General features: G+C 55.7%; 2 protein-coding genes across 4 annotated transcripts in view; one reads left to right on the forward strand and one right to left on the reverse strand.

Moving 5' to 3' along the window:
* Positions 1–25045, reverse strand: part of LOC144940615 (translocating chain-associated membrane protein 1-like) — a 443732-nt gene that overhangs the window by 275296 nt on the left and 143391 nt on the right. The gene's annotated exons all lie outside the window — the stretch shown is intronic.
* LOC144940856 (PR domain zinc finger protein 14-like) lies at positions 322–21600 on the forward strand. The gene is made up of 9 exons (XM_078867347.1): positions 322–468; positions 1090–1177; positions 9326–9379; positions 9911–10071; positions 10497–10794; positions 12482–12684; positions 15094–15195; positions 18848–19076; positions 21410–21600. The coding sequence occupies exons 1-9, from the start codon at positions 322–324 to the stop codon at positions 21598–21600; spliced, it is 1473 nt and encodes a 490-aa protein (XP_078723473.1).

Below are 25045 nucleotides of genomic sequence, written 5' to 3' on the forward strand. Positions count from 1 at the left end.
GGATTCATTCCGAGGCCGTTCCTTGGCGCAGAGCCTCTAGACCCCAGGGGAGACACGCAGAGCAAGCAGACATCACGCGGCGAGGACGAGGAGGAGGAGAAGGAGGTGAAGGAAGAGGAGGTGGAGGCCGAAGAGGAGAGAGGACGTGGGTCTGCACCTCACCATCCGTTTGCTTTTGAATCTCCACCACCGCCGCCACCACCGTCGTCGTCGCCACCGCCACCCAGTCGCCCTGGTCCGCCGCTCTCTTCACATGGGCCCCCAAAAGGGGCTCCCCGCGTTCCTAGAGCACCGCAACCAGGCGGAGAGGTCCCGGGGACCATGATGGCCTTCCCTGGGGCGTCGCCGAGGCGAAGGCTTGGAGGGCCCTCTGCGGGCCTCCACCACTTGCTGCCTGGACTTGTGGCCGAGGGGGCCGCGCTCAAGGGCTGCAGGCCGGCCTTCGCCTACCCGGGCCTTCACCTCGAGGTGGGGCCTTCGCAGGGACCCTACGGAGGGGCTCTCCCCACCGCTGCCGCCGCCGCCGCTGTTGTTGCTGCTCCGAACGCGGGGGCGCTGCTACTGCCACCGTCGCAACTACATCAGCACCACCACCATCATCGCGCCTACCATCACCACCATCACCTGCACCATCATGGGAATGGACATCAGCAGCAGCAGCAGCATCTGCATCACCTGCAACAGCAGCAGCAGCAGCAACAGCAGCAGCAAGGGAAGTTGACCCCGGCCTTGCCCCTCGCAATGCCCCTGCCGCTGGTGCTGCCCAAGGCCCGTGAAGGTCCGTGTCGCCCAATGCCTTTCCTCCCCATAGGGGGGGAGCCCTCCATCTCTCCGTCCCGTCCCCACCAACATCACCAACATCAACAACAACAACATCAACAACAACAACAACAGGGTCAGAACAATCGACAAAACAATCAGCATCATCAACAGCAAACTCAGAACCAGACTCAAGCTCAGCAACAACGTCAACACCACCACCACCACCATCACCGGCAACAACAACAACAACAGCAACACCATCAACCACATCATCATCATCAGCCACAACATCACGTGCAACAAAGGTTCTATTTCTCTGAAGCGGAGCTGCACACGGTGCTGTACGGGAGGTTGGGCCCGCGGGGAGGGGTCGTGGGGCACGCCATCTCGGGCCTTCACCTGGGCCTTCCTGCAGGTGAGAGGACACCACACGCGGGGAGGACACGCAGAGACACAAGGAGGTTGTGGCGAGGCCACGGCGGGGAGGGGGGGGGCGAAATCGCGAGGAGATGGAGGACAGAATATGCGGAGATACAGGGAGACTAGGGTGGGTCATGTGATGGACACGGGGACATCATGTGGAGATACTGGAGATACTGGGAGACTAGGGTGGGTCATGTGATGGACACGGGGAGATCATGTGGAGATTCTGGAGATACAGGGAGACTAGGGTGTGTCATGTGATGGACACGGGGAGATCATGTGGAGATTCTGGAGATACAGGGAGACTAGGGTGTGTCATGTGATGGACACGGGGAGATCACGTGGAGATTCTGGAGATACAGGGAGACTAGGGTGGGTCACGTGATGGACACGGGGAGATCATGTGTAGATTCTGGAGATACAGGGAGACTAGGGTGGGTCACGTGATGGACACGGGGAGATCATGTGGAGATACTGGAGATACAGGGAGACTAGGGTGGGTCATGTGATGGACACGGGGAGATCATGTGGAGATTCTGGAGATACAGGGAGACTAGGGTGTGTCATGTGATGGACACGGGGAGATCATGTGGAGATTCTGGAGATACAAGGAGACTAGGGTGGCTCATGTGGAGACACGGTAGACACGGAAAGATGCAGAGAGAGAGATGCTGGAGATTTTGGAGACAAAGGGAGGAACTCGGAACCATGACGAGACACCCAGGAGTCCAGAGACCACGGAGAGACAGAGGAGACACCTCGGACCAAGTGAGACGCAGGCCACCTCGAGATGTGGACGGTGGAGATGTAATACTCGACTCATCTTCATGTAGGCAATTGATTATATTGATGTAGTTTATATTTTAGTTTTTTATCGGTTCACTATATGGTAGTCATCATATAGTGTAGTGTATACCCAGTTACTTAATGTTAATAGCTCAGCTTATTGGAGAGTATATTGAGTACATTGTGTATATTGATGTATCTTCTTGGTTCTTTCGGTAAAGTCACGTAGAAGGGAAGTAATAAAATAATAAAAATAAAACATAATAAAATAATTCTCACAACGTTTCGGCCACAACGCAAGCAGCCGTCTTCAGGTGAAGAAATTCTTCACCTGAAGACGGCTGCTTGCGTTGTGGCCGAAGGTGAAGAAATTCTTCACCTGAAGACGGCTGCTTGCGTTGTGGCCGAAACGTCGTGAGAATTATTTTATTATGTTTTATTTTTATTATTTCATTACTTCCCTTCTACGTGACTTTACCGAAAGAACCAAGAAGATGAATCCCTGCAGTCACGAAAGCTTTAAATCGAAATATATTGATGTAGTTTATATTTTGTTTTTTCACATCGGTTTATTATATGGTAGTATGGTAGAATCAGTTCTTTAGCGTCAATATGCTAAATTCCTCTGTTGATATGTAAACTCCTTTGTCAAGGCGCTCTGCTCTTCCCACCCAGCTTAAAACACGCTGCCAAGCTTAGCAGTGTTTCATTAGGACGCTGTCTTTCCGACAGCTCTGTTGTTCACCTGAGGACGGCTGCTTGCGTTGTGGCCAAAACGTCGTGAGAATTTTATTATGTTTTATTATTTTATTATTTCCCTTCTACGTGACTTTTCCGAAAGATCCAAAAATATCAATCCCTGCAGTCACGAAAGAAGCTTTAAATCGAAACGCTGCTGGTGACTTTCATAATTATGCGGAGGTGTTCATAACTCTGGGCGTTGTTCCCACGCCGTTCGCCAGCGGCGTTTCTTCCCGATCTGGGGGTTGTGGTGAGACTCTAGGATGGAAGCATCATCAGCAAAGCGTGGTCCCAGAAGCGAGGTGATCACTGGGACCCCAGTCGGCGGCCAGGAGGAGGTGACTTAATTGAGGTCTTGGTTGAGATGATGGTTGCAGAGTAGCGGTGGTCATCGCTGTCGTCGTCGTTGGCCACAACCGCGTGCCAAAAATACTCCCCGTGCGGTCCGCGCGACGTCTCTGCGGAGATTTGTCGGGAAGGAGATGTTCCCCAAGAATCGCCAGCCCAGGGGCCCTCCCCGTGTCGTTCTCAGAGCGTCCGTCACGGTGCCGCATTGTTGGCATTGCTTCGCCCTGAAATCTTGGCAGTGTCGTTGATGAGCTACCACGCCGGGCTGAAATCGCAGTGACCCTGCCACAGAGATGGGGGGGGGGGGGGCGCGGTAGAGTTCAGAAGACGTCAGAATATTTATTCGTACTCGAGCAATCCTATTAGCTGCAAAGCTCGTTTTGCGCACACATATCCAGTAGTTCGCGGCGCTTGTCAGCAGGTGCATGCCAGGTCGGCCCTGCAAGTTTCTGTCTTTTTGCGAATCTATTTCATGCGGGGCCTTTGGAAGGAGTCAGCCTTCCGTCCACGATAACCCCGCGATATCTGGCACGGAGCGCATCAATTATGCAGCAGTTTGAACGCTGTCGGTACTATGCGCACACACTCCGCCGGGTCCTGGAGGGCAGCGGTGAAGCGTACAGCCCTGCGGTCCCTTGCTCACTCCACGATGGGCAAAGTCACATTTACTGCGATGGTGACCCGAGTCAAGACGAACCTCCCCGGACGGTTTCGTAGCAGTAATGCTCAAATGCTGTGTTGTGTTGTTGTTTGGTGGTGGTGGTGGCGGTGGTGGTGTTGAGGATGACCATGAGTGGTAGAAAATCACCGAGCGTGGTGATGACTGTGACTGCCCAGCGGAGGCTGCTCAACATCTGTAGGGTCTGGTGGTGGTGGCAGTGGCAGTGGTGGTGGTGGTGGCAGTGGTGGGTGGCGGCGGTGACGGTGGTGGCGGTGGTTGCGCTGGTGGTGGCGGTGGTGGGTGGGGGCGGTGGTGGGTGGGGGCGGTGGTGGGTGGTGGCTATGGTGGTGATGGTGGTGGTTGTTACGCTGCTGTTTCTGTACGTAGCTACTGTGGTCCAGCACTGTGTGGACAGCAACGAGGATTGGTGGTTCGCCCCACGGATGTTTCCGACATTCTCTCCCTTTCCGTGGGTGGGCGTCGCCAGGAGAAGGCGGTACAGCAAAGTGCGTGGACGAACCTCCATCTGTTCCACGCTCTCTTGCCCGTGGGTGTTAAGAAAATGCCGTACCCCTAGCTCAGCCAGGTTAAGGCAGGACAGCCAAGTGTGGATGAGTCTCTGAACTGTTCCATCTGTAGAGGTGTTTCCCCCTCACTCATACGCATTCGTTTTCTCCAGGCATTCCGGTATCCTGCAACGTACACATGCCCCTTATGTTATGCGAGTGAGCGAATGCTGTGCACGGTGCGTTCCAAGTTGGCATTATTATAACTTACAATGCCATCGACAACAGTCTTGGTACGGCATATTGACCGTGATAACATCTTAATCTTACCTTTGAATTGATTTTTTCCTCGTGTCTTAACTAAAACTGTTTTTGCCCATTGGATTGGAAACAGGCAGTCCTCGACTTATGAACACCAAACTTACGAACACCCGCACTTACGAACCAACTTCCATGAAATATATATTTTTAACATCGACTTAAAACCCGAACTCGCAAAATGAACCACGGACCTGTTTTGTTCAGCGGAGCTGGGAGTGTGTGTGAAAGTGTGTGTGCTCGCGAGTATTGCCCCCGTGCGTGTGTGTGTGCGGGGAGCGGTAGCGCATGGTTCGCACGCTGTGCTACTAACTCGGTTACCCGAGTTCGAGTCCCGCTCAGGCCATCACCGGTTGACGATTATCTGAACCGGTCCTAGGCCTCCGCTAGGTTGACTCGGCCTCAAATGAGTATGTGGCACGGTGTGTAAACACCGGGCGCGGTGCTGGTCACCCACCCCCTCGTGTGCTGTTGGCCGGCCTTCATAGACGCTGCTCATTAACAGCACTTGCCCAAACAGTATCAGAAACCATGCATGAATATTTGCCGTTAAGTTTCGTGCGAGTGGAAGAGTGCGTGGGGCACGTGTGTGCGAGTGTATGCAGGTATAAACATCGCCACGAGGGAGACAAAGGCGGCCGGGCGTGGTGGTGCTAGCCACCCACTCTCTCGTGTGCCGTGCCGATCTTCATAGGTGCAGATCGCTAACAGAACTCCACCAATAGTCGGTTAAGGCTATACGGGGGGATCGTTGTCTTTGTGTGCAGGTGTATTGTGTGCGTACGCGGGTGTGTGTGTGTGTATATGTGTGCATGAGTGTGTGGGAATCTGTGCGTGCATATGTGTAATGACGACTTCTCTTGAGATGGCACTTTACTGAAGACACGTTCACTTGACATCAGGCGGAGACCCCCACCGCAACAGCCCCGAGTCTCCCGCGCATCTCCTCCTTTTATACCGACACGAGGCCACGCCTCCCTTCTCGATCATTCTCGCTGACTCTGGACACTCGCTCCACCGGCAGACTCCACTGTCCTCTTCCGTCACCCGACCACGCTCCCTTCTCGATCATTCTCGTAGCCACCAGTCCCTTCGCACTCACAACTGACTCCCCTGTCATTACCTCCCGTGACCACCAGTCCCTTCGCACTCACAACTGACTCCCCTGTCATTACCTCCCGTGGCCACCAGTCCCTTCGCACTCACAACTGACTCCCCTGTCATTACCTCCCGTAGCCACCAGTCCCTTCGCACTCACAACTGATTCCCCTGTCATTACCTCCCGTGACCACAAGTCCCTTCGCACTCACAACTGACTCCCCTGTCATTACCTCCCGTGGCCACCAGTCCCTTTGTACTCACAACTGACTCCCCTGTCATTACCTCCCGTGGCCACCAGTCCCTTCGCACTCACAACTGACTCCCCTGTCATTACCTCCCGTGGCCACCAGTCCCTTCACACTTACAACTGACTCCCCTGTCATTACCTCCCGTGACCACAAGTCCCTTCGCACTTACAACTGATACCCCTGTCATTACCTCCCGTGGCCACCAGTCCCTTCGCACTCACAACTGACTCCCCTGGCATTACCTCCCGTAGCCACCAGTCCCTTCGCACTCACAACTGACTCCCCTGTCATTACCTCCCGTAGCCACCAGTCCCTTCGCACTCACAACTGATTCCCCTGTCATTACCTCCCGTGACCACAAGTCCCTTCGCACTCACAACTGACTCCCCTGGCATTACCTCCCGTGACCACAAGTCCCTTCGCACTCACAACTGACTCCCCTGTCATTACCTCCCGTGGCCACCAGTCCCTTTGTACTCACAACTGACTCCCCTGTCATTACCTCCCGTGGCCACCAGTCCCTTCGCACTCACAACTGATTCCCCTGTCATTACCTCCCGTGACCACCAGTCCCTTCACACTTACAACTGACTCCCCTGTCATTACCTCCCGTGACCACCAGTCCCTTCGCACTCACAGCTGACTCCCCTGTCATTACCTCCCGTGGCCACCAGTCTCTTCGCACTCACAACTGATACCCCTGTCATTACCTCCCGTGGCCACCAGTCCCTTCACATTCACAACTGACTCCCCTGTCATTACCTCCCGTGGCCACCAGTCCCTTCACACTCACAACTGACTCACCTGTCATCACCTCCTGTGACCACTAGTCCCTTCACACTCACAACTGATACCCCTGTCATTACCTTTCATGGCCACCAGTCCCTTCGCACTCACAGCTGACTCCCCTGTCATTACCTCCCGTGGCCACCAGTCCCTTCGCACTGACAACTGACTCCCCTGTCATTACCTCCCGTAGCCACCAGTCCCTTCATACTCACAACTGACTCCCCTGGCATTACCTCCCGTGGCCACCAGTCCCTTCACACTTACAACTGACTCCCCTGTCATTACCTCCCGTGACCACAAGTCCCTTCGCACTCACAACTGACTCCCCTGTCATTACCTCCCGTGGCCACCAGTCCCTTTGTACTCACAACTGACTCCCCTGTCATTACCTCCCGTGGCCACCAGTCCCTTCACACTTACAACTGACTCCCCTGTCATTACCTCCCGTGACCACCAGTCCCTTCGCACTCACAGCTGACTCCCCTGTCATTACCTCCCGTGGCCACCAGTCTCTTCGCAATCACAACTGATACCCCTGTCATTACCTCCCGTGGCCACCAGTCCCTTCACACTCACAACTGACTCCCCTGTCATTACCTCCCGTGGCCACCAGTCCCTTCACACTCACAACTGACTCACCTGTCATCACCTCCTGTGACCACTAGTCCCTTCACACTCACAACTGATACCCCTGTCATTACCTTTCATGGCCACCAGTCCCTTCGCACTCACAGCTGACTCCCCTGTCATTACCTCCCGTGGCCACCAGTCCCTTCGCATTGACAACTGACTCCCCTGTCATTACCTCCCGTAGCCACCAGTCCCTTCATACTCACAACTGACTCCCCTGGCATTACCTCCCGTGGCCACCAGTCCCTTCACACTTACAACTGACTCCCCTGTCATTACCTCCCGTGGCCACCAGTCCCTTCGCACTCACAACTGACTCCCCTGTCATTACCTCCCGTAGCCACCAGTCCCTTCACACTTACAACTGACTCCCCTGTCATTACCTCCCGTGACCACCAGTCCCTTCGCACTCAAAACTGACTCCCCTGTCATTATCTCCCGTGACCACCAGTCCCTTCGCACTCACAGCTGATACCCCTGTCATTACCTCCCGTGACCACCAGTCCCTTCGCACTCACAGCTGACTCCCCTGTCATTACCTCCCGTGGCCGCCAGTCCCTTCGCACTCACAACTGACTCCCCTGTCATTACCTCCCGTGACCACCAGTCCCTTCGCACTCACAACTGACTCCCCTGTCATTGCCTCCCGTGACCATCAGTCCCTTCGCACTCACAGCTGATACCCCTGTCATTACCTCCCGTGACCACCAGTCCCTTCGCACTCACAGCTGACTCCCCTGTCATTACCTCCCGTGGCCGCCAGTCCCTTCGCACTCACAACTGACTCCCCTGTCATTACCTCCCGTGACCACCAGTCTCTTCGCACTCACAACTGATACCCCTGTCATTACCTCCCGTGGCCACCAGTCCCTTCACACTCACAACTGACTCCCCTGTCATTACCTCCCGTGACCACCAGTCCCTTCGCACTCACAACTGACTCCCCTGTCATTACCTCCCGTGACCACCAGTCTCTTCACACTCACAACTGACTCCCCTGTCATTACCTCCCGTGGCCACCAGTCCCTTCACACTCACAACTGACTCCCCTGTCATTACCTCCCGTGACCACCAGTCCCTTCGCACTGACAACTGACTCCCCTGTCATTACCTCCCGTGGCCACCAGTCCCTTCACACTCACAACTGACTCCCCTGTCATTACCTCCCGTGGCCACCAGTCCCTTTACACTCACAGCTGACTCCCATGTCATTACCTCCCGTGGCCACCAGTCCCTTCACACTCACAGCTGACTCCCCTGTCATTACCTCCCGTGGCCACCAGTCCCTTCACACTCACAGCTGACTCCCCTGTCATTACCTCCCGTAGCCACCAGTCCCTTCACACTTACAACTGACTTCCCTGTCATTACCTCCCGTGGCCACCAGTCCCTTCGCACTCACAACTGACTCCCCTGTCATTACGTCCCGTAGCCACCAGTCCCTTCGCACTCACAACTGACTCCCCTGTCATTACCTCCCGTGACCACCAGTCCCTTCGCACTCACAGCTGATACCCCTGTCATTACCTCCCGTGACCACCAGTCCCTTCGCACTCACAACTGACTCCCCTGTCATTACCTCCCGTGACCACCAGTCTCTTCGCACTCACAACTGATACCCCTGTCATTACCTCCCGTGGCCACCAGTCCCTTCACACTCACAACTGACTCCCTTGTCATCACCTCCCGTAACCACCAGTCCCTTCGCACTCCCAACTGACTCCCCTGTCATTACCTCCCGTGGCGACTAGTCAACTCACACCGCATACAGACTCTATTGAAATTACACATGTACGTGTTGTGTGTGTGCATCCTTGAAGAGGCAGAAAGAAGCGATGGGGAGAGAGTGGGGAAAGACGAATGGAGAGAGATCCCAACGGGGCAGAGAGAGAGAGAGATACCCCGGCCCCCACCCCACCTCCCACCCGCACCTGCCCCCCGGCTCCTCCCTATACCTCCTCTCACGCGTCCGCGGTGTGCCTCCCTCACCTGTTCGTCTTTGCCTCTCCCAGGTGTGAGGCCTCAGACTGTGCCACTGGATCGCGAGTCTCTCAACCTCCCTGAAGGTGAGTTGGGTGAGACGGTAGTCACACGTGTCTCTCACGCGCACCCCGTGTCTCTCACGTCTACGCGAGACGTAGTCACACGTGTCTCTCACGTGCACCCTGTGTCTCTCTCGTCTACGCGAGACGGTAGCCCCACGTGTCTCTTACGCTCACCCCGTGTCTCTCACGCTCACGCGAGATGGTAGTCATTCATGTCTCTTACGCGCGCCCCGTGTCTCTCACGTCTACGCGAGACTTAGTCCCACGTGTCTCTCACGCGCTCCCCGTGTCTCTCTCGTCTACGCGAGACGTAGTCACACGTGTCTCTTACGCGCTCCCCATGTCTCTCTCGTCTACGCGAGACGGTAGCCCCACGTGTTTCTTACGCTCACTCCGTGTCTCTCACGCTCACGCGAGATGGTAGTCACCCATGTCTCTTACGCGCGCACCCCACGTGTCTCTCACGTGCGCGCGTGAGACATAGTCACACGTGTCTCTCACGCTCACGTGAGACATAGTCCCACGTGTCTCTCTCGTCTACGCGTGAGACAGGCCTCAGCATCCTGCACACGTGGCTGGGCGCCGAGGCGCACTACGGGGTGTTCTGCACGCGGGGCCTCGTGGCGCGGGGCACGCGCTTCGGGCCCTACGCGGGCCGCGTCGTCTCGCCCAGCGAGATCAAGACCCACGACGACAACTCGCACATGTGGGAGGTGAGAGTCCGTCTCGATCGCACGAACGCCGGCACGTGCATGTGTGTGTGTGTGGGAGACTCACGAGTCGCGAGCTCGAAACTCTCGACAGCAGTGGCCACGGTTGCACCGCAACTACGGACGACAACCCCACCCCCACCACAATCACCCCCACCACAATCACCACCACCATCTCATCCCATCATTATCCATGACGTCGATCTCTAGTTCCACCATCACCTCCTCCACTGTCACGTCCTCCTTACCCCTACCTCTACCACTCCGCCACCTTTCCACTTCCTCCAAAACCTCATGCCACTCATCCCCCAAACACCCCCAAACCGCCCAAATCTGAAACTTATCTTTGTTTTTCTGCCCTGGTCTCGCCCTCCACCACAACAAACCCTCCATTCAACACTCCCCCCCCACCGCCCCCCACCCCACAGATTTTCGAGGGGGGCCACCTGAGCCACTTCATCGACGGGCGCGGCGCGGCGGGCAACTGGATGTCGCTGGTGAACTGCGCGCGGAGCTCCTCCGAGCAGAACCTCGTGGCTCTACAGAGCGGCCGCTCCATCGTGTACGAGGCGAGCCGCGACGTCCCCTCGGGCCGCGAGCTCCTCGTGTGGTACGGCGAATCCACCTACCTGCAGTTCCTGGGCATCCCCGTGGGGCTCAGGCTCCCGACGGCCGCAGCCTCGAGTCCCGGAGCGGGCCCGGGACGCGGGCCGGGACCCGGGCCGGGCGGCGGAGACGCGGCGAGCCCCGCGGCGGAGGACGCGGAGGCCGCGGCGGCCGGGGTGGGTGCCGGTGGCGGTGACGGCGGTCTGATGATGGTGATGGCGGCAGCGGCGGCGGCGGTGAAAACGACGGTGATGGCGATGGCGGTGGGCGATGGGAGGATGGCAGGAGGAGGAGACGTGGAGGGGTATGGAGAGGCGGTCACGGCTGATGGTACGATGGTGGTGGTGTCGATCGCAGAGTAACTCGCAGCGCCTCGCCTCTTGCCCATGCTTCAGGGAAAGAAAGGTGATCCGATCTCTGACCCCCGGGAATGGGTCTGGCAGGTTTACTGAGCATTTCTGTGAGGTCTTGTGGGAGGTAAAACCCCTCGGCTGAAACAACATCATGGGGAAAGGTGGGCTTGATCCTGCTGGGGGCTGCGGTGCCTCAAACATTGGAAGAAGTTGTCACCCCCTGTGAGCGGCTGGATGATGTGCCATCTGTTGAGGAAGTGCGAAGGACGATCCAGAGCATGAGACCAGGTAAATCGCGCATCCGATTAGCACGGTTGGCTACGTACGGTGCGAAGGAAGTTCAACGTACATGCAAAGCAGCAGGTAGAGATGACCTCTCAAAGTAACTGCTGAGAGAGGGTGGCGTGCAAACCCCTCGATGCCACGTCATTACAATGGGGCTGGTCCACACGACCAGTTCCGCAGGATTCCAAGGATGCTCTGGTGGTCCTCCATTTTTTTTTTATCGGGACTGTTCTGATTGCAATAAACTTTTGGGCCATCTCGCTCCTCAGTGCTGGTAAAGGCCCTGGAAAGAATAATTCAACATCGCCTTGCCAGCCACGCTGAGGAGAGGCTCGCGAAGCCCCAATGTGCACGGACCCCGTTTGTTCTGTTAGTCTCCTCCAGCAGAGGTGTAGGTAATATCAACGGGACCTACATCTCTGCGTTGTTTGGCCTGGTCAAGGCCTCTGATGCTATCAATAGACCAGGGCTTTGGGTTGTTCTGCGTGCTTTCAGAGTCCCTGACTCTGCTCGCAATCATTTGAGGACCTTCATGATGGTGGGCAGGTCTGGCTGATGCTGCGTGGATGGGAGTCGGAGACATTTCCTGTTCACCTTGGGGCTCCACAGGGATTTCTTCTGGCCCTTACACTATTTAACATCTTCTTTGACCACGCAGTTCAAGACTTTCCCTGGCTGTACCGGAGGGATCTTAATCTGGTACAGGTCAAATTGGAGGCTGGCTGTTGCCCGGGTGCGGTCGAGCGATGGCTCCCTGTTGTTCAACCATATTGCGTATGTTGATGATCTGGTAAGTGGAGACATTACTGCTGAACCTGGAGCATGCCTCTAAGAGATGGGGCCTCACCATCAGCCCCACCACTATGGACCCGGCTGCCCGAGCTCGATTGCCACTCACGGCCAACACCGGTGACGATCATCTGAACCGTTGCTGGGCCTCCCCTAGGTCGACTCAGCCTCAAATGAGCACCTGGTGCGGTGTTTAAACATCGCCACTGAGGGAGACGAAGGCGGCACGGCGTGGCTTTGGCCACCCGACCCCCTCGTGCGCGTGCCGGCCTTCGCAGGTGCTGCTGCTTGCCTTCACAGCACTTGCCCCGGCGGTCTGTTAAGTCGACACGGGGGGGGGGGGCCTTTGTCTTATCTCTTGCCGTGTGGCGTGCACGCAGAGAGCGGCGAGGGCTACCGCTGCGAGCGCTGCGGCAAGGTGTTCGCGTACCGCTACTACCGCGACAAGCACCTCAAGTACACGCGCTGCGTGGACCTCGGCGACCGCAAGTACCCGTGCAACCTGTGCACCCGCTCCTTCGAGAAGCGCGACCGCCTGCGCGTGCACATCCTGCACGTGCACGAGAAGCACCGGCCGCACAAGGTACGTGGGCGTGTGCGTGCGGGCGTGTACGTACGGGTGGCAGAGGTCGCAAACGGGTTTTGATTCTTTACCCGTACCCATACCCGGCCGCACCAGGGTCGCAAACGGGTACCCGGGTTACCCGTACCCGGGTACGGGTAGCCGGGTATCGGGTAGGGTACGGGTATCGGGTACCCGATTGTGACATGTGACGTGCGGGCGTGGGCGGGCGGGCGGGCGGGTGGGCTCGAGTTCGATTTTTTTCTTCCCCACCACATTTAGAAATGTGCACCTGAGGTTATTTAGATTCTGTTTCGGGCTACAAATGGCCAAATGGTAGGGCCGCTTTGTTGAGCTTCATCATTTGCGGCGAGGTCGCTTCTGAAAAAAGAGGTTAATACCTCCGTGGGCTTTGTCTGGTAGGATGCAGATGGTTTAGTTGTATTTGTTTGGGTGATTTGTTTACCTTGCTTGTACATTGCACTCATATCGTGTTGTTGAAATGTTCTTACCCCTCTTTCCTACTGCACATCTGTGAGAAAGAGCTTAATAGCTCGTCTGACTCCTCCTGCAGCTCAAATAAATATTCTGATTCTGATATGCGTGCGAATGTACGTGTGCACGTGACTATGAGCAACAAGCAGTGTACGTGTCAATCTAGATTTGAGGCTTTCGTGACTGCAGGAATCCATACTCTTTGGTTCTTTCGGTAATGTCACGTAGGTAGAAAAAATTTAAACAAAATGAAAAATCAAATAGATCGCGACGTTTCGATCGCAACAAAAGCGGTCGCGACCTCAGGCGGAAAAAATAATCCGGCGGTGGAACTGCTGAACCAGCGAGAGAGCTGCTACAACAAGGTTATATCTTGTGGCGATAAGCGAGCTCTTGCTTGCTCGTCGCTTGCTTGCGATCGAAACGTCGTGATATATTATTTTCATTTCGCTTAATTTTCCTACCTACGTGAACTTTACCGAAAGAGCCAAAGTGCACGGTGTACGTATGTGAGCAACATGTACAAGCCCGTCCCTCGGTTTACGTTGTTCAATCCGTTCCGCGAAAACTACCGTTAACCAAAATAACTGCTCAGCGAATTAACTGGCAAGTTGAGCAATGAGTTCGCATCACTGAGTGTGCACTGGAAGAGACCGTTTCGACTGCCAAAGCAGAGAACGTAACGTAAACAATGCCAGCCGAGGCCTCAACGCTCGTAAATGGCCGTCGCTGATTGGCTGAGGGCATGGCCCAGCCCCACCACTTACGAGCAGCTCGGATTGGCTGAAGCGGGCGCCACCGCGTGCATGACGTAAGCACGCGACCGTGAGTCGAAAAATGTGAACGTTCAGTCGAAACCACGGGGTCCTATGGGACAAAAAAAAAACCCGTTAGCCGATGTCGAGGGGCTGCTTATATATGTGTGTGTACGTGCAAGGATCGTGTAAGGGGCCGTCCATAAATGACGTCACGCACCTGGGGGGAGGGGGGGGGGTCAGTGATTTGTGACGATGTGTGACGATGTGGGGGGGGGGGGTTTGAGAAATGTGACGTCACATCAAAATGCGCAACTTTAAATAAATATAGACAACACGTTCTACTTAATTAAATAGAGTTTTTAAATAAATGTTTTCTCCTACAACATCAGAGTGCAGCGCCACATTACGTACGCACTACAATGACAATAGTTTAAAGCGATTTGAAGCATGTTTTATTTTCGGGGGGGGGGGGGGCAGAGCTTTGTGACGCCGTGTGACGAGGGAGGGGCGGGTCAAAAATAGTTCAAAATCGCGTGACGTCATTTATGGACGGCCCCTTCGGCGTGGAGAAGGATGACAATGTTATTGGTGGAGAGGACGGGTAGGAGGAGGAGGAAGAGGAGGGGCAGATACAGGGAAGATTGTGAAAGATTCAGGAAGGAATCAAGGGGGTGGACACGTGGTCTTTTGACAGTGAAGCTTCCTCCGAGTGGGGTGTGTTTGCCGTTAATGGAGGGACGACGTTGCCTTTCACGCACCTCATCCTCGTGCTGTGAAAGGCTCTACGGGAGAATCGTCAAGTCCACGCACGTATATTTGTATGCGCTCCAAACCCGGCGACCCGAGTTCGATTCCCGCTCACGGCCAACACCAGTGACGACTCTCTGAGCCGGTCCTGGGCCTCCGCTATGTCGGCTCAGCCTCAAATGAGCACCTGGTGCGGTGTCTAGTAAACATCGCCACTGGGGAGACAAAGGCGGTCGGGCGTTGTGCTGGCCACCCACCCCCTAGTGTGCCTTAGTTGCTCGCTGACAGCACTTGCACCAACAGTCTGTGTTCCCAGTCTATGCGGGGGGGACCTTTGTCTTGTACAACACGGGTGAGCGGTGGTGTGTCGGTTCGGGTAACTGCGCTACGAACCCGGCTAACTGACCTGTCCTCAACTTTGTCAACACAGTGCACCGTGTGCGGCAAGAGCTTCTCGCAGTCGTCCAGCCTCAACAAGCACATGCGCGTCCACTCCGGGGAGAGGCCCTACAAGTGCGTCTACTGCAGCAAGGTCAGGGTCCATCCGCTGGCGGATGAGCGCGCATCGGCCCGTCTCTCGCCGAACTAAACGATTGTTTATTTTTCTCTTCTTGGTTCTTTCGGTAAAGTCACGTAGTAGGGAAGTAATAAAATAATAAAAATAAAACATAATAAAACAATTCTCACGACTGCCCCCCCCAACTACCCCCCCCCCAACTGCCCCTCCCCAACTGCTCCCCCCCCAAACTGCACCTCCCCAACTGCCGCCCCCAACTGCCCCTCCCCAACTGCCCCTCCCCAACTGCCCCTCCCCAACTGCCCCTCCCCAACTGCCCCTCCCCAACTGTCCCCCCCCAACTGCCCCTCCCCAACTGCCCCCCCCCCAACTGCACCTCCCCCAACTGTCCCCCCCAACTGTGCCTCCCCAACTGCCCCTCCCCAACTGCCCCTCCCCAACTGCCCCCCCCCCAACTGCCCCTCCCCAACTGCCCCTCCCCAACTGCCCCCCCCCAACTGCCACTCCCCAACTGTCCCCCCCAACTGCCCCCCCCAACTGCCCCTCCCCAACTGCACCTCCCCCAACTGTCCCCCCCAACTGTCCCCCCCAAATGTCCCCCCCCCCAACTGCCCCTCCCCAACTGTCCCCCCCCCCAACTGTCCCCCCCCCAACTGTCCCCCCCAACTGTCCCCCCCAACTGTCCCCCCCCCAACTGTCCCCCCCAACTGTCCCCCCCAACTGTCCCCCCCCAACTGTCCCCCCCAACTGTCCCCCCCCAAATGTCCCCCCCCCCAACTGCCCCTCCCCAACTGCACCTCCCCAACTGTCCCCCCCCCAACTGTCCCCCCCCCAACTGTCCCCCCCAACTGTCCCCCCCAACTGTCCCCCCCCCAACTGTCCCCCCCAACTGTCCCCCCCCAACTGTCCCCCCCAACTGTCCCCCCCAACTGTCCCCCCCAACTGTCCCCTCCAACTGTCCCCCCCCAACTGTCCCCCCCAACTGTCCCTCCCAAACTGCCTCTCCCCAACTGCCCCTCCCCAACTGCCCCTCCCCAACTGCCCCTCCCAACTGTCCCCCCCAACTGTCCCCCCCCCCAACTGTCCCCCCCCCAACTGTCCCCCCCAACTGTCCCCCCCCAACTGTCCCCCCCAACTGTCCCCCCCCCCAACTGTCCCCCCCCAACTGTCCCCCCCAACTGTCCCCCCCCCCCAACTGTCCCCCCCCCAACTGTCCCCCCCAACTGTCCCCCCCCCCAACTGTCCCCCCCCCAACTGTCCCCCCCAACTGTCCCCCCCAACTGTCCCCCCCCAACTGTCCCCCCCAACTGTCCCCCCCAACTGTCCCCCCCCCCAATTGTCCCCCCCAACTGTCCCCCCCAACTGTCCCCCCCAACTGTCCCTCCCCAACTGCCCCTCCCCAACTGCCCTCCCCCAACTGCCCCCCTCCACTTGCCCTCCCCCAACTGTCCCTCCCAACTGCCCCTCCCCAACTGCCCCTCCCCAACTGCCCCTCCCCAACTGCCCCTCCCCAACTGCCCTCCCCCAACTGCCCCCCTCCAACTGCCCTCTTCCAACTGTCCCTCCCCAAATGCACCTCCCCCAACTGTCCCTCCCAACTGCCCTCCCCCAATTGTCCCTCCCCAACTGCCCCTCCCCAACTGCCCCTCCCCAACTGCCCCTCCCCAACTGCCCCTCCCCAACTGCCCCTCCCCATCTGCCCCTCCCCAACTGCACCTCCCCAACTGTCCCCCCCAACTGCCCCCCCCCAACTGCCCCCCCCCAACTGCCCCTCCCCAACTGCACCTCCCCAACTGCACCTCCCCAACTGCCCCTTCCCAACTGCCCCTCCCCAACTGTCCCCCCCAACTGCCCCCCCCAACTGCCCCCCACAACTGCCCCCCCCAACTGCCCCCCCCCAACTGTCCTCACCCCCAAACTCCCCCTCCCCACTGCCCCCCCCCAACTGCCCCTCCCCAACTGCACCTCCCCAACTTCACCTCCCCCAACTGTCCCCCCCAACTGCACCTCCCCAACTGCCCCCCCAACTGTCCTCACCCCCAAACTCCCCCTCCCCACTGCCCCCCCCCCCCCCCCCCATATTCTGGATGATATTGGTTGTGAAAGCCTACGTGTTAAACTAACTCTATGGGTATCTGTGTAACTCTATGGGTCTCTGTGTAACTCTATGGGTCTCTGTGTAACTCCATGGGTCTCCAGTGTGCAGGATATAGATTTATTTATGGACTTGTTTCCTGGTTCCTTCCGTAAGGCCGTAGTCCGCTTTTGAGTTTCACCCCCTCCACCACCCCTACAATGATGGAGCGTTCCGGCCCATTGCCACTGCAGTCTACCCACACAATTGATGATTGGTTCAGACCTCGCAAGGGAAATGTGTGTCGTAAACCCTCCTCCACCCCACCAAAAAATGAAATCTGTATTCTGAATCATAATATCGGTCGTGTTAAATTTACCCATTTGTGTTTGTTGTGTCCACCACCACTACACACACACCACCACACACACACATACACCAATACACACACACACCACCACACACACACGCCACCACACATCACACACACCACCACCACACACACTGCCCCCACACTAAAACGCCACACACTCACACACCACACACACCACCCCACACACATACACCACCCCACACACATACACCACACACACCACCCCACACACACGCCACACACATACACCACCACACACACGCCACACCCACACACACCACACACACCACCACACACACACCACCCCACACACCACACACACCACACACACCACCACACACCACCCCACACACACACACCACCACACACACACACACCACCACACATATACACCAACACATATATACCACCACACACACACACCACACACACACATATACTACACACCACCACACACACACGCCACACCCATACACCACACACACACCACCACGCACACACTACCCCACACACCACACACACCACCCCACACACACCACCACACACACCCCACACACACCACACACACCACCACACACACACACCACCACACATATACACCAACACATATATACCACACACACACACACCACCACACACTCACACACCACCCCACACACACACACCACCCACACACGCCACACCCACCCACACACACACACGCCACACACACCCCACACACACCACCACACATATACACCAACACATATATACCACCACACACACACACCACCACTCACACACACCACCCCACACTCACTCACACACACACACTCACACACCACCCCACCCCACACCACACACACCCACCCCACACACCACCCCACTCACACAACCACCATACACCACACACACCACCCCACACCACCGCACACTACACACACAACCCCACACCCCACACACACCACCACACACTACACACACAACCCCACACCCCACACACACCACCACACATATACACCAACACATATATACCACCACACACACACGCCACACCCACACACACCACACACACCACCACACACCACCCCACACACCCCACACACCACACACACACACACCACACACACCACACACCACACACACCACCACACACACACTCACCCACACCCCACACACACACAAACACCACACACACACACACAACACCACCCCACACCACACACACGCACGCGCGCCAGGCGTTCACCGCGTCGTCCATCCTGCGCACGCACATCCGCCAGCACTCGGGCGAGAAGCCCTTCAAGTGCCGCCACTGCGGCAAGGCGTTCGCGTCGCACGCCGCGCACGACAGCCACGTGCGGCGGACGCACGCCAAGGAGAAGGCCAGCCTGGCGTGCGGAGCCTGCGGCAAGGCGTTTGCGCAGCCCTACGAGCTCAAGTTCCACCTCAAGATACACGCCGGAGAAGGTGACGACTCTCTCTGCCGCCTGGAACGCCGCGCGCTGGTTGTTTTCACGGCGGCGGAATTGTGATGTGACGCGACGACGAATGTTGTTCGGGGGACAGCGTTTTTGGAATGAACAGTGAAAACCTTGGATTGCGAGCATAGTCCGTGTCCGGAAACGTGCTCGTCGTCCAAAGCACTCGTATATCAAAGCGGATTTCCCCGTGAGAAGCAATGGAAACTCAGATGGTTCGTTCCACAACCCAAAAATACTGTGTTCATATAAAAAATGATTGATTTATATTTTGATTATTCTAATTTAATATAAAGTAATCAAATGTATTAATTAAATGTAATCGTGGCTGGTGTGAGGGAGACGAGAGAGAGGAGGAGGAGGGTTGTTGTGTAGGACGACTTTCACTTGCAGTACAGTTACTAAATAACAGTCACGACACTTGGACACAAAATACAAAAAAATGCTTTACGCACACACACGTGGTCACAACACTACAGTAAACAGTCTACGCTCGCACGGATGTTGACTATACGAGTGAGGCACGCCGACTGAGACCGAGCATGGGAGACGATTACCCACAATCCCGCAGCGAGAGAGAGAGAAGAACCATCGGCTCCGCTGTGATCACGTGACGCTCGGCAGACAGAGCAGACACTGTACATGCCAATGTAGTACTCGTATTGCAAGACCACGCTCGTTTACCAAATTAATATTTACTTAACATTTCTGCTCGTCTTGCAAAACACTCGCAGACCAAGTTACTCGCAATCCAAGGTTTCACTGTACTTATATATAAAAGCGCGGATATTAATTGGATGCAACGCGATCGGGCGAGCGGAGGTGCGTTGCATCGGGCGGGTGGTAAGTGGCCGCTTCGGCGTAGCCGTCGCACAAGGCATCGGGATGCTGCTGGATCGGTGGGATGCTGCTGAATCGGTGGGATGCTGCTGGATCAGTGGGATGCTGCTAAATCGGTGGGATGCTGCTGGATCGGTGGGATGCTGCTGAATCGGTGGGATGCTGCTGGATGCTTCTTAGATGCGACCCATGCACCTCGGTCTTTGCTCGGGCCTGCGTTGCGCATCTCGCGCCTTGTCGCCGACTGCCGTGCTTTAGCCCCCCCGATGTTATTTCCCAGTTTTTTTTCGATAACGCGCTGTTCTCCAGGAACGCAAAACTACTACCGCCACGCTATAGGACAGGGGTCGGCAACCAAAATAACAAGAAGAGCCATTTCTTTCAAATTCGGTACAAAATTCAGCATTTCAAGAGCCGCAATGCATCTGAGTACATACTGTACATACGTACATATCGTCAAGAAGCAGCCCGTAAAGAGCCGCATGCGGCTCCGGAGCCGTAGGTTGCCGACCCCTGCTATAGGAGGACACACCGTGCCTGGCCTCGCAGGACAAAGGTCCCCTCCGTAGAGCATTCGCCGACTTGTTTTGGGCAAGTGCTGTTGGCGAGTGGCACCAGGGTGCACTTCTGGGGCCGTCTGGAACGCGCTCTCTCTCTTCCGATGTTAGGAATGCCACTGGAGCCAGGCACGTTTAAATGATCTAGATCAGGGGCTTGGCCAGACTGCGGCTTTTCAAGGACTGCTTTAGTGATGCCGTCTCGTATTCACGTACCATTGCGGCTCTTAGAATATTGAGTTTTGTTGACCAATTCGAGAAAAATTAAAGCATTCAAGCATTTTATGAATTGCGACTATTTAATGATGATGACGTAAAACATAAAATAATTGATGTACTCACCAGTGCGTTCGGCTGGAGCGTGCAAACGACTAACCGCCGTCTGCACACGTCCCACGGGAAACTATGCAAACAAATGGGATCAATCGATCCACGGATCGCTGTTTGAATCGATGCGGTGATCAACCCTCGATGCATCGATACTCGAACGTGGCTGTCGGTTTCGACCGTGAGCAGAATCGACGCGGCAGGCACCTTCGATTCGGGTTCCACAAGGCCACGTATGGGCAAAGACGCGGCCCTGCTGGTGCCAGCGGCTCACCCAGCTTCTCCCGTACATTGGCCGACCTGCGCTGTAACTTTCCCTCCGCAACCAAGGAGGGGCGTTGTAACGAAACGGCGTTAAAAGAGGCGTCGCTCTCAAAGGTTACTCCGTTGCCATCACCGAGCACCGGCAGAGCTTGGGCCAATTCTCGATAACCGTCTCACCGCGTGGCTTCCTCCCCGACCGGTTCCCGAGTGGCGTTTTTATTATTATTATTATTATTTTACCGTCGAAATCGGTGTGACGTCATTGGCCATGACGTCACAGCGACGTGTGACGTCGCCCGACGATGTCGCTGAACCTGTCGTTGTTGCGGCGCAGGCGAATCGGCCAGCGGCGCCATCCTGGAGCAGCCGAGTCCGTCTCCGGACACCGAGGACTCGCTGGCTGGCGAGGGCGGCGTGGCCGTCCGCGACGGTGGCGCCCGCGTGGCCTACAGGCCCTACCCGCCCGTGCCGCCCTCCTCCCGAGGCAGCAGCGACGGCAGCGTGCAGGGCGCGGAGCCCTACTGAGGGCGGCGGCGGCGGCAGCGGCAGCTACGGGTCCCACGAGCCGACGACGCTGCCCGTCTCGTCCTGGTCGTCGTTCGTCTGGAGCGAGGGGTGGGGGGGACTTTGGCGAAGTTGTGCAGCTGTACTCGGGAGATGCGAGGCCTCGCTTTCCAGAGAACTAGGCGACATTGCACAAAGGGGGGACCTGGCAAGGTTTTGATCGTGGGCCACCTGCTACTTTGCCGAGAGAGAGCTGGGAATTTACACGGACATCAGGATGGTTTGTGTCATCCAGGAGGATCTGCCGTATCGACTGAGGGTCTTCAAACCTAATCTGTGGGTGTCTGGCGGGCTTGTGGCCAGAGGATGTGTCACGTCGCCAGCGAGACTTTGGACCACCGATTGTGGAGTCTTTACGAGGAGGTCATAGGACCTTGTAGTGAGCACCTTGAGATGCACATAAAGCCGCCCATGGGCAATGTCCTACTCGCCAAGAAGTTCGGGGCATTACCTTGGGGATCGGTGAAGTTCTCAAACCTGCGTCTTTTCTCGAAGGGATTCGAGAGAATTGTTGACCGGAGCCGGTACTTTCTCCGATGGGAGCTTGGCCCTCACGCAAGGGACTGGCCTGGAAGGTGACACTGCCTCGGCCAAGGGGCCGTGGGAATGTTTTCAGAGGCACGGGCGCTTTGCTCTTGAGAACAGAGAAACTCTCTGTTCTCAAGAGCAAGATCATCGACACCTGCAGCCACATTCAATTCCAAATCCCCCGAGCAAGAAGGTCGAGACGGGCACACCATCTGTGAGGCCTCACCTCAACATGACTTACAATTCGATGCACAGCTAATGGTCCAGGTGTGCGACAGATAGATGGATCGTCATCATCATCATCAGCATCACCAGTTATCGTGTAAAATGTATCCCGCGCACACCTCCCATGCAGTACCTTTCGAGGTATCAGAGACACCCTCAATAGCCTCCCGGGATCGATAAAGTTGGTTCGTGGTGGTCCAATTTGTCGGGAAACGCAAGAACGTGAATTAAACAAATCTTCGCTCACCGGGACTCCGCTACATGGATCGACTGAGGACGAGTTGGTTCCTGGGTTGCAAAGGTTTCAGTCAAGCGAGGCCAAGAGGCGCCCAGCAGACTCCACACCGCAGCACAAAGAGACAATTGTTTTGACGTTACAATCAGCGGACTGACATCGCTAGTTTGTGTTCATTTTCTGTCGTCGCGTCTAAGATTATTTCGTTTGCAATTTTTTTTTCACAAAAATGTAAAGTCGTGAACAATGATGTTTTTATTTTCGCGTGTAAAATGCAGGGGGGCGGGGGTGGGGGAGGGGTGGCAGAAGGAGGGGGGGGGGTGGTGGTGGTGGTTCTGCGGTAGGAGAGCGATGTTGGAATGGAACGTCTGGAACGATTCAACGCCGAATTCTCCGTGGTCGAAATCGCGCAGCGTTTCTCTTGGCCCTGCCGGGGCTGCGCTTCAGTCCACACCTGAGCGAACGAGCAGCTGTGCACAGCGACAACAAATGAACGCCACGTCTTCTTGGTTCTTTCGGTAAAGTCACGTGGAAGGGAAATAATAAAATAAAATAATAGTTACTGCAGCTACATACTATTAACATTCCTTCCCTTTATTAATGCTACCCTTATCCCCTCCCTTTGATGCTGCTAATCCTGCATAATGCACGGGCATAATATGACTTTGAAACCCCCCGCCCACCTCCTACGCATTTCACAAGTAGTACTAATCCCATATCTGCATTTCCCATAAATATGCTAAATTCCTCTTGATATGCAAATTCTTTTGTCAAGGCGCTCTTCCCCCTCCAACCCAGCTTAAATATACGCTCCAAGCCTGGGGTGTTTCATTCAGACGCTGTCTTCCCGACAGACCTGTTCTTCACCTGAGGACGGCTGCTTGCATTGTGGCCGAAACGTCGTGAGAATTGTTTTTTTATTTTTTTATATTTTTATTATTTTATAATTTCCCTTCTACGTGACTTTACCGAAAGAACCAAGAAGATGAATCCCTGCAGTCACGAAAGCTTTAAATGGAAATTGAACGCCACGTGTTTGGGGGAATAGTGACGACCATTCGTAGTTGCGCAAATGTCGTCGCACGTGGTGACGGAGCGCATGGCTGCACGCCGCCGAGCATATCGACGCCTGAAAGTAGACATCTGAGAGTTATACAAGTAATTATTATAAAATATATATATAGCTGGGTGATGCTGCTGCTGTTGTTGCAGATTGGTACAAGCACAAGAAAAAATGAAACCCAACACATTCGTCGAGTAGAATGTGCCCTGAAGAAGGGCCATTTCCTGAAACGTCACCTGCTATATACCATTCTTTTTAAGGCCATAGTATGACTCACGAATATGTGGAGTTTTCAGCTGTGCCACTGCTTGCAACTGATTGCAGCGACGGCAATGAGTTGCGCAACCCGAATCTATCTCAATCCCTCAGCTTCATTGCCCGCTTATAATGCGTGGACGTGTCTGCGACAGGACACGACTGCGCATCGTAAGCAGGCAATTACGTTGCGCGCAGTCAAGTTAACGCAGCTCGTCGCTCTGGTGTGGACCCAGCTTCATAATCTCGAGGATGGGGGAGTGTGGGTGGGTAGGTGAGTGGGTGGGTGGGTGGGTTGTCGGGCGTGTTGTTCGGTAGGTGGGTAGGTGAGTGGGTGGGTGGGTTGTTTGGTTTGTTGTTGGGTAGGTGGGTAGGTATGTGGGTAGGTGAGTGGGTGGGTTGATGGGTAGGTGGGTCGGTGGGTAGGTGGGTAGGTGGGTGGGTAGGTGGGTAGGTGAGCGGGCGGGTAAGTGGGTAGGTGAGTGGGTTATTGGGTGTTGTTGAGTAGGTGGGTAGGTAGGCGAGTAAGTGGGTGGGTTGTTGGGGGTGTTGTTGAGTAGGTGGGTGAATAGGTGGGTAGGTGAGTGTGGGTGGGTAGATCAGTAAAGATGTCTTTTTGTACAAGGGAAGGGTCAAGGGTCAACCCAGAGTGAGGTGCACGTTGTTTTATGGCGACACGCCGCGGTGTGGAACTCCGTTACTGTGAAAAGTGCACTTTTGCGAAAAATCCCAACGTGTGAGCATCTCGAACTTCTGTGACGTTGTTTAGGTGCGACCAGGTAGGACGGCGCCTCGGCATGAGCGAACCTCATCAAAGGCTTAGGGGCTCCAAGCAGCGCAGGCAACAACAACAACAACAAAAATGAGAATGCATCAAATGTCACTCGTAATAAGAGGTGTTTTTGGGGGGGGTTAGATCGCGTAAGTATAAATGTGTCATTGTTTTTTTACCCTTCTATCTGGCAACAAAACTGACACTTTTTTTTTACGAGGATTCGTGTTTGCATAGACCACAATACCTGCAGTCGTAATGCAAACAAAAAAACATAACTCTGATAATGTATGCACTGTCCTTCAAGTTGATTGGTTTTTTTACCCTT

This window comes from Lampetra fluviatilis, chromosome 23 (genome assembly GCF_964198595.1).
Source record: "Lampetra fluviatilis chromosome 23, kcLamFluv1.1, whole genome shotgun sequence".
Lineage (NCBI taxonomy): Eukaryota > Metazoa > Chordata > Hyperoartia > Petromyzontiformes > Petromyzontidae > Lampetra > Lampetra fluviatilis.

Coding starts and splice junctions, on each gene's coding strand:
- LOC144940856 (XM_078867347.1), top strand. CDS start 322: ATGATGGCCTTCCCTGGGGCGTCGCCGAGGCGAAGGCTTGGAGGGCCC. Junction 9,380..9,910: donor GTCTCTCAACCTCCCTGAAG/GTGAGTTGGGTG, acceptor CGCGTGAGACAG/GCCTCAGCATCCTGCACACG. Junction 12,685..15,093: donor AGAAGCACCGGCCGCACAAG/GTACGTGGGCGT, acceptor TTGTCAACACAG/TGCACCGTGTGCGGCAAGAG.